The following is a 10,451-nucleotide window of genomic DNA, read 5'->3' on the forward strand; positions in this document are numbered from 1 at the left end:
TTCCTTGCCTCCCTTCTCCCTTCCTTCCCTCCCTTCTCCCTATCCTGCTGCTCTTGCATGGAATCCCTCTGAATCCTTCCTGCATCCCAGATGCCACCCTATTCCTGTATAGTGCCACTACTTTTGACCAGAGTCCAAAACCTTATTCCCTGTAAGTGCACTACTTTTGACCAGAGTCCAAAACCCTTTCCCTGTATAGTGCACTACTTTTGACCAGAGTCCAAAACCCTATTCCCTGTATAGTGCACTACTTTTGACCAGAGTCCAAAACCCTATTCCCTGATATAGCACTACTTTTGACCAGAGTCCAAAACCCTATTCCCTATATAGTGCACTACTTTTTCAGGCAACACTGTACTCTGAGTTCCATAATTCCTTGCCTTATTTTCGACACATGGCGAGCCACAGCCCTGAAGGTGTAACTGTTAAAGTATAGCACCGCGTGGCCAGTCTGATAACTCCAGTAGTAAGTTGTAACTGCTATTACCTGCATGTACAGTTATCTAAAACACCAGAAACTACTAGTACAGCACAAACCGCCAAAGTCTAGTCCAGGGGTGTCTAAAACACTGAAAACCTGACTAAAACCAAATAGAAACGTGATAATGGACCTACATTCATACATTTATTGACTGTGTCCTTGTTGCTAATAATCATTTGAAATAAAAGCTAGACAGTCAGGAAGCATCAAATCCCCAAAAACGATGGATAGTGGACTATTTGGCACATTTTGACAGAGGAAATTAATCCATTTTCATTGCGGCCCTCCGGGACTCGTGGAGGATTAAATGCGGCCCCTGGGCAAGTGAGTTTGACACCGCTGCTCTAGTCACACACACAAAGACTATGTATATTGTCTGAGGGAGATTCAGAGTGAATATACACAAACTCAAGAGGACGCTCCATAACACAGCTTCGGTGGAAAGTTAGCGACTCTGTATGTGTATAAAACAATTAAATATATTTTAAAAAAAATGTATATAAATGCCCCTCTCATTTTCTACTTCCTCCTAGAATTGGATGAATCGACTCGACACTGAATTTGTGAATCACACAGTCCTCATCTGTGTTACCAAAGCAGGCCTAGCAGCCTGCTACAAACCCTAGCTAGCGTTAGCTTAGCCGTTCAACAACAACACCAGAACTAGGAATAAAGTGTCTGTTCAGTCAGTGAGGGAATCCCAAATGGCTACTTTTGGCCAAAGCCCATCTGGGCCCTGGTCACCGTAGTGCACTATAAAGGGAATAGGGCCCTGGTCACCAGTAGTGCACTATATAGGGAATAGGGCCCTGGTCACCAGTAGTGCACTATAAAGGGAATGGCCCTGGTCACCAGTAGTGCACTATATAGGGAATAGGGCCTGGTCACCAGTAGTGCACTATAAAGGGAATAGGGCCCTGGTCACCAGTAGTGCACTATAAAGGGAATAGGGCCCTGGTCACCAGTAGTGCACTATAAAGGGAATAGGGCCCTGGTCACCAGTAGTCACTATAAAGGGAATAGGGCCCTGGTCACCAGTAGTGTGCACTATAAAGGGAATAGGGCCCTGGTCACCAGTAGTGTGCACTATAAAGGAATAGGGCCTGGTCACCAGTAGTGCACTATAAAGGGAATAGGGGCCTGGTCACCATAGTGCACTATAAAGGGAATAGAGTGCTGTTTTGGGATGCATCCAGTGTGGTGGTTTTAGAGAGGATGTTAGCAGCACTGTTTGTGTGTAAACAATGTCTGTCCTTGAACCTTCTCTCCCTCCTCAGCCTGCCTCATCCATGGAGCCTATCAGTAAACGCCTGAAGATCGTCGAGGAGGTGAGCAAGCAGTCTGTCTCAAACTGATCCCTGTAACTAGGGCCCTGTGTAGCAGTCTGTCTCAAACGGATCCCTGTAACTAGGGCCCTGTGTAGCAGTCTGTCTCAAACGGATCCCTGTAACTAGGGCCTGTAGCAGTCGTCTCAAACGGCCCTGTAACTAGGGCCCTTGTAGCAGTCTGTCTCAAACGGACCCCTGTAACTAGGGCCCTTTGTAGCAGTCTGTCTCAAACGGATCCCTGGAACTAGGGCCCTTTGTAGCAGTCTGTCTCAAACGGACCCCTGTAACTAGGGCCCTGTGTAGCAGTCTGTCTCAAACGGATCCCTGTAACTAGGGGGTACAGGGTACAGCTGTATGTTATGTAGGGGTACTGCTGGAGGCGTATGTAGGGGTACAGCGGCGCTGGAGGCGTATGTTATGTAGGGGTACAGCTAGCTACTGCCAGTGTTGGTTTGCATGTGGTTTCAGACGTGTAATATTTATCACATGAATGTATGTCATTGGTTTCAGTCTTAGACTCTATTTTTACCACAGAGCCCCATGGTGCTTCCTACATGACACACATTAATGAATGGCATTTATTTTCATACAAACAGCAAGTACTAGATCAAATATTCCAAAAACAAGTCACCCCACTAGATACAGTTATTGTACTCCTCTGTGGTCGGGAACTCTCGATGCGCGTGTTAAAATGATCGTTTTGTTGTTTTGGTCTGTACAGGACACGAGGTCACCGTCTATCCAAGCTGCAGACAGCACCGCCATCAACGGCAGTATTACTCCCACAGACAAACGGTAGGACATACTGGAATTATATATATGTATGTAACTGTATTATCACCATGTCTTCCTATATTTCATCAGTAGTACGGCTGTTCACTCTGCGGTGTAATAACAGGTCATGGAATAATAATCAGCTCTCCTGCGAGTGATGTTATTCTCACGATGGTCTTCCAAGCCGCTGTGGCTTTGAGGAACTGCCGAAGGCAACTCTGATGCAGTGTAACTTGATGATGGATTGACGTGTTGGTCACTGGCTGCACCCATATAGTAGACCAGGATCTGTATTTACACACTGCTGATATGGCCTCAGATTCCCTTTACATTACATGGACAGGGGGGACCTGATCCTAGACCAGCTCTATGACTGAATACTGGTCCTTTAGATTACATGGACAGGGGGGACCTGATCCTAGACCAGCTCTATGACTGAATACTGGTCCTTTTAGATTACATGGACAGGGGACCTGATCCTAGACCAGCTCTATGACTGAATACTGGTCCTTTTAGAATACATGGACAGGGGGACCTGATCCTAGACCAGCTCTATGACTGAATACTGGTCCTTTTAGATTACATGACAGGGGGACCTGATCCTAGACCAGCTCTATGACTGAATACTGGTCCTTTTAAATACATGGACAGGGGACCTATCCTAACCAGCCTATGACTGAATACTGGTCCTTTTAGATTACATGGACAGGTGGGACCTGATCCGAGACCAGCACTCCTCTGAATACTGGCCCCAGTGTTTTTTGTCCATCAGGGAAAAGGATAAAACATGTAAATTGTACTTTCCTTTACAGGATAGGTTCCTAGGGCTGGGGCTTATGGGTAGCGGAATAGTGTCTAACCTGTTGAAGATGGGTCACGTCGTCACAGTGTGGAATCGTACAGTAGAAAAGGTACCGCAGAACAACCAACACGTGAGAAAATACCACACAGAATTTACCTGTGATTCCATCAGAACTATTATTATTTAAACCACAGTTATTTGGTACAGTATTTTATTCTATGCAATAATTCATTTATTTATAATGTAAAGTAACAAAGTTTGGGTTTGGTGCTGATTTTGAGCTACGTCCTGTTGTGACATCCCTTCCTGTGAGCTCACTTCCTGTCTTGTTCCTGTTGTCTTCCCGCTGTCAGTGTGACCTGTTCATCCAGGAGGGGGCCAGGTTAGGGCGGACCCCAGCAGAGGTGGTCTCCATGTGTGACATCACCTTCTCCTGCGTCTCAGACCCCAAGGCTGCCAGGGATGTAAGTACTAAGGGAACAGGGACACATCTCAACAGACGATGTTTGTATGTGTGTAGTCAGGCCAGATTTCCAGGCAGATGAAGAAGAGTGAAATGTTAGCACAAACAGACTGGCACGTTGCTGCAGTTAGTAAGCTTGGTGTGATAAGTATTGTAATGCCTTTTTTAGTTCTGACTGCYSTGACTAATTTATCTCACTACATATGACTCTTAATACKCCTRRCTCTCTTTCTCTCTCGTTCTCTCTCTTTGCCAGTTGGTGCTGGGTCCCAGTGGAGTGCTCCAGGGCATCAGGCCAGGGAAATGTTACGTAGAAATGTCTACCGTGGACCCAGAGACCATCACAGAGCTCTCACAGGTACACACACACAGAGCTCTCACAGGTACACACACACACAGAGCTCTCACAGGTACACACACACACACAGAGCTCTCACAGGTATACACACACACAGAGCTCTCACAGCTTGTGATTCCAGGTGTATGCTACTCCCACTGTCGCTAGGTCATCATCACTCTCCCYTTGGGTACCGTRGTTACATCATCAATCATCTTATCCTATGRTCTCTCATTGGCTCCTCTACTGCCACACCACTGTCTGATTGACTCCTGTCTCTGTCTGTCATTAGGTGATATCGTCGCGGGGCGGCCGCTTCCTGGAGGCTCCTGTGGCTGGGAGCCAGCAGGTGTCTAACGAGGGCATGCTGGTCATCCTAGCGGCCGGAGACAGGACGGTCTACGAAGACTGCAGCTCCTGTTTCCAGGCCATGGGCAAGACCTCATTCTTCCTAGGTAGATGGTCTGAGTTTTACGGGTGTCTTATCRCAGGGCTATCCAATGTCCTGTGTGTTATCAGGTGAAGCAGGCTAACGTGTGTGTGTGTGTTTTATCAGGTGAGGTGGGTAACGCAGCGAGGATGATGCTGATCCTCAACATGGTACAGGGAAGCTTCATGGCAACCATCGCCGAGGGGCTGACCCTAGCCCAGGCCACAGGCCAATCACAGCATACCTTCCTGGACATCCTGTCTCATGGTCAGATGGCCAGCACCTTCGTGGACCAAAAATGCCAGAGTGAGTCGGAAACAAAAAGCCCCGCCGAGTCGGTCAGCAGAAAATACATTGTCTTCCAAATGGCACCCTATTCCCTTATAGTGCACTAGTTTTGACCAGGGCCCTATTCCCTATATAGTGCATTACTTTAGACCAGGGCCCTATTCCCTATATAGGGCACTAGTTTTGACCAGGCGCCCTATTCCCTATATAGTGCACTGCTTTAGACCAGGGCCCTATCCCTATATAGTGCACTGCTTTAGACCAGGGCCCTATTCCCTATATAGTGCACTGCTTTAGACCAGGGCCCTATTCCCTATATAGTTGCACTGCTTTAGACCAGGGCCCTATTCCTATATAGTGCACTACTTTAGACCAGGGCCCTATTCCCTATATAGTGGCACTGCTTTAGACCAGGGGCAAATTGGAAACTCGGAGCATAGTGAATTTAACACTTGCACAAGCAACGTGCTAGAGGTGTCACTACAGACCTGTTCAATCCCGGGCTGTATCACAACCGTCCGTGATCGGGAGTCTCATAGGGTGGCGCACCAATTTGACCAGCGTCGCCGGGTTAAGGGAGGGTTTGGCCAGGGTAGGCAGTCATTGAAAATAAGAATTTGTTCTTAACTGACTTGCCTAGTTAAATAAAGGTAAAATACATTTTTTAAAACCTTTCTTGTTTGGGGCCGTGTTATTCCTAAAAGCATGACTCGTTTAGTAAAAGATGTCGCAGTAATGATGGATACGAAGTTCCCCTGATTGTTCCATTTTCATGTTGTAATACCTTCCTCGTCTATGATTTAAACTATTCAAAATAGTTAATCTGTTTCATTACCATCTCTCCACTGGTAATGATGAGGTCTTTCCCCCGGATCTTTCCAGATATCCTTACAGGGCAACTTCAAACCAGACTACTATTTGAAACACATTCAGAAGGATCTGAGGCTAGCCATCTCCATGGGCGACACAGCCAATCACCCGACCCCTATGGCTGCAGCAGCCAATGAGGTAAGACGTTGTTGGAATGACACACACAAAATGGCAGCCAATGAGATTCCAAATGGCATTGGGGGTAGATCTTAACTGTTTCAAACGGAATAAAGTCCACATACCCATAGACATTTTACCCATATTGTTAGCCCAGCACCTACAGTATATAAAATGGGATATACGTATTCTACATAAGGTATGTCAACATTACTAACTGATATATAATAACCTGTCACTGTGGGAACACGGGTTCTAACGTCACTGTGGGAACGGTTCCTAACCTGTCACTGTGGGAACACGGGTTCCTAACCTGTCACTGTGGGAACACGGGTTCCTAACCTGTCACTGTGGGAACACGGGTTCCTACCTGTCACTGTGGAACACGGGTCTAACCTGTCACTGTGGGAACACGGGGTTCCTAACCTGTCACTGTGGGAACACGGGTTCCTAACCTGTCACTGTGGAACACGGGTCCTAACCTGTCACTTGTGGGAACACGGGTTCCTAACCTGTCACTGTGAACACGGTTCCTACCTGTCACTGTGGGAACACGGGTCCTAACCTGTCACTGTGGGACACGGGTTCCTAGAACCTGTCACTGTGGAACACGGTTCCTAACCTGTCACTGTGGGAACACGGGTTCCTAACCTGTCGCTTGGGAACACGGGTTCCTAACCTGTCGCTCGGGAACACGGGTTCCTAACCTGTCCGCTGTGGAACACGGGTTCCAACCTGTCGCTCTGGGAACACGGGTTCCTAACCTGTCGCGTGTGGCAACACGGGTTCCTAACCTGTCGCTCTGGGAACACGGGTTCCTAACCTGTCGCTCTGGGAACACGGGTTCCTAACCTTGTCGCTCTGGGAACACGGGTTCCTAACCTGTCGCTCTGGGAACACGGGTCCTAACCTGTCGCTGTGGGAACACGGGTTCCTAACTGTCACTCTGGAACACGGGTTCCTAACCTGTCACTCTGGAACACGGGTCCTAACCTGTCACTCTGGGAACACGGTTCCTAACCTGTCACTCTGGGAACACGGGTTCCTAACCTGTCACTCTGGGAACACGGGTTCCTAACCTGTCACTCTGGGAACACGGTTCCTAACCTGTCACTCTGGGAACACGGTTTCCTAACCTGTCACTCTGGGAACACGGGTTCCTAACCTGTCACTCTGGGAACACGGGTTCCAACCTGTCACTCTGGGAACACGGGTTCCTAACCTGTCACTCTGGGAACACGGTTCCTAACCTGTCACCTGGGAACACGGGTTCCTAACCTGTCGCTGTGGGAACACCAGAGTGTCAGGGGTCCAGTACTTCTGGTATCATTTCTCTGTCACTCTTTGGGGACATAGACACGGGGGGGGGGGGGGGCATACAGTCGCTGAGGGACACGACGCCCCTGGGACGCAGACACTGGGGGGGGGGGGCATACAGTCGCTGAGGGACACGACGCCCCTGGGACGCAGACACTGGGGGGGGCATACAGTCGCTGAGGACGCAGACACTGAGGGGGACATACAGTCGCTGAGGGACGCAGACACTGAGGGGGGACATACAGTCGCTGAGGACGCAGACACTGAGGGGGGGACATATAGTCGCTGAGGGACACAAGCCCCTGGGACACAGACACTGAGGGGGGACATACAGACACGGGGGGGGGAGAGACAGACATAACAGTCGCTGAGGGACACGAAGCCCCTGGGACACAGACACTGATTGAAACCTCATATTTACCAGAGAAGAATCAGACTTGCTACAAGACCATCTCATGTTTTCTAATCCAGTGAGATTGTTTCTTTTGGAACACCTCTCCTATTCTTTGGAATTAAATTCTGTTTCCGTGAACAATAAAGTTATGTTTGTATCACTTTATGACAACGTTACTTCTTGATACATAGAACCATGTTTTTCTGTCTCTGTCTCATCTGTAGGTCTACAAGAGGGCTAAAGCACTGGACCAGCAGACAACGACATGTCAGCTGTCTACAGAGGCCTACATTCACTAAAACCTCCTGAAGAGTCTCTCCTCGACCTGTCCTCTCCCCGACCTGTCCTCTCTCGACCTGTCCTCTCCTCGACCTGTCCTCTCCTCGACCTGTCCTCTCCCTGACCTGTCCTCTCCTCGACCTGTCCTCTCCTCGACCCTGTCCTCTCCCCGACCTCTCCTCGACCTGTCCTCTCCCGACCTGTCCTCTCCCTGACCTGTCCTCTCCCTGACCTGCCTCTCCGACCTGTCCTCTCTCGACGTCCTCTCCTCTCCTCTGGACCACACTTATCTTTTATAAATTTTTATTCCCATTTTATTAATTATTTTTGCCTGGCACCAGAGATATTGGTGTACTTCCCAGATGCCATCCTATTTCCTATTAGTACACTACTTTTGACCAGGGTCCATGATTTCCTCGTGAATGAAGCTGAATCCCCAACTCTGCAGAATCAGGGCCCTTGGGGCTCTGGTCAGAAGTAGTGCACTACATGGGGGAATAGTATGTCGTCTGGGATGCAGCTATTCCTTCCCGGTAACGTGATGGGAACCTCTAACTAGTCACCCGGAACATTGCACTGACTGAGGGTTCTAATGATGCTAGAAGAATGGTCCACAGAAGGTAGCTCCCCCCCCCCCCCCCCCACATCTTTGCGTTTGTTGTCGATAGTGTTGGTCAAGTTTCTGATGGTAAAGTACTGCAGGGTGTTCAGAACAGATTTGGGATGCGGCCCCCATTGCTGGCGCACGGTAAGATGTTCAGGAGTGATTTGGAACGCGAACACGTTGCCTGTTTCTGTCGGGTGGGTTTTGAAGCTGCTCGGGCCATGGATTAATTTATCACTCTTTTTCTTTCTTTGCATTTTATTTAATTATATGTGTGAAAAATGTCATCTTAATTAGAATGTCCAGAATTTCATCTAAACGTATAAAGGCTGTTGATATTATCTTTTAAAAAGAGGGCAAAGGCTTGAGGAGCACCAAGAGGAATAATGCCACTGCATTGCCTTAATATTGGAACCATTTGAAATCTTCTGACATGTATTTATTTATTTTTTAGACGCTCTAGATCTCTCTATTCTACTTCTCTTTTGGTGCAGTTTGGCCTGGAGTTGTTTCCGTAGTTGTCTGAATCTGAACAGTGTTTGGTTTGTTGTGTTAGCCTGTTAGAKAACYTGYCCCCTTAAGGTTATATTAATAAGGTTATTCTGATGCCTTGTAATACAGTAATGACTTAATCCGCCTTCTAACCGGGTTCGTCCCAAAATGGCACCCTACTCCCTTTGTAGTGCACTACTTTAGACCAGAACTCTGATCAAAAGTAGTGCGCTAGATAGGGAATAGGGTTCCATTTGGACACATCCCGGGACATTAAGGTGATCATGTTTAAAAACCCATGCAGTGGTCTAACATTATTAAAAACAGGCAAGTTGATCACTTTTTATTGTACATGTGTGTTTTGGACCCACGTTGCTTAGCGACCTGTTTGTATTTTAACATGACTATAGATCGCTTGGCTTGATGACTTGGGTTATTGCACCACGACAGTTCCCCTTTGCAGTGGGGGATAGATTAGCCTGGGTCCCCGTCTGTTTGTGCCGTCATGCCAACTCCTTGTCACTCATTGTCATATCCAACATGTTGGGCTTGACAAGTACAGCAAGGAAGTGGGCCAMGACCACAAACAGATCTGGGATCAGACYAWGGAGGAAAGATTTATTTCTTACCAGATCAATCACCRYATAGGAAACTGTCWAACTACAGAATGTGCATTTCAGTTGAATCATAAACCACTCCCTGAGATTCAAGGCCCAAACTACAACCTTTTACSTTCTCCTTAAAAGGGATACCTGGCAGGGCCATGAGAAGACAGGCAATTGTTACCTGAATGGCAGTGGGGGAATTTAGACCACATAAAACATTTCAAAATAATTTACTTTAAAGAGAATTAGTTACCATCGACAGACCTCGTAACCTGCTTGAGGTTATTGTCATTTCAATAATGGTTTTATTCCTTTCTGTTTTAGTTCATTTTGATTTAAAAAAAAATGTGAAACAATTCAACTCTTTGTAAAACACAATTGAACATGTATAACCTCTGATTTTGGTTGAATATCATTTTCATGTCGCAAGGTCTTGATCATCCCATTTGTAGAAGTAGGGCAAAAGGAAAATCTACAAGATGTAAATTTAAGTTTTAGGTTTAATTTGTTTAAACACGGAAATAGTTTAAAGATTTAAGAAGTATGTTTTTAGTAGGAAACATTCAAACAAATGACTTGTAAATAGCCCATATTGGTTGAGTGGATGTACGCTTTATAAATAAAGGGTAATATAAAATACTTTTGAAGAGATACTACTTTAGACCAGGGTCCATAGGGTAGTGCACTACTTTAGACACGGCCCATAGGGTAGGTGACCTACTTTAGACCACGGTCCATAGGGTAGTGCACCTACTTTAGACCAGGGTCCATAGGGTAGTGCACTACTTTAGTCCAGGGTCACTATATAGGGAATATGATGCCATTTGGGACACATCAGATGATTGACAGTCAGTAGAGGAGGTCCCTAAC

At 47.0% G+C, this 10,451-nt stretch overlaps 1 protein-coding gene and 1 non-coding gene across 2 annotated transcripts in view; both read left to right on the plus strand.

Moving 5' to 3' along the window:
* Positions 1-10,220, plus strand: part of glyr1 (glyoxylate reductase 1 homolog (Arabidopsis)) — a 28,578-nt gene extending 18,358 nt beyond the window's left edge. The window contains 12 exon segments of the mRNA XM_070441977.1: positions 1,759-1,809; positions 2,531-2,604; positions 3,401-3,494; positions 3,739-3,849; positions 4,105-4,206; positions 4,478-4,640; positions 4,742-4,921; positions 5,763-5,911; positions 7,826-7,853; positions 7,856-7,926; positions 7,958-8,021; positions 8,081-10,220. Of these exon segments, the coding sequence (XP_070298078.1) occupies positions 1,759-1,809; positions 2,531-2,604; positions 3,401-3,494; positions 3,739-3,849; positions 4,105-4,206; positions 4,478-4,640; positions 4,742-4,921; positions 5,763-5,911; positions 7,826-7,853; positions 7,856-7,926; positions 7,958-8,021; positions 8,081-8,361 (1,368 nt within the window). The 3' untranslated portion in view covers positions 8,362-10,220.
* On the plus strand, positions 2,733-2,814 carry LOC112078186 (small nucleolar RNA SNORD35). Its single transcript, XR_002895617.1, has one exon. It is a non-coding gene; the product is annotated as a small nucleolar RNA SNORD35 (small nucleolar RNA).
* Positions 10,221-10,451: the final 231 nt, after the last annotated feature.

The sequence above is a fragment of the Salvelinus sp. IW2-2015 genome, unplaced genomic scaffold (assembly GCF_002910315.2).
Source record: "Salvelinus sp. IW2-2015 unplaced genomic scaffold, ASM291031v2 Un_scaffold5373, whole genome shotgun sequence".
Lineage (NCBI taxonomy): Eukaryota > Metazoa > Chordata > Actinopteri > Salmoniformes > Salmonidae > Salvelinus > Salvelinus sp. IW2-2015.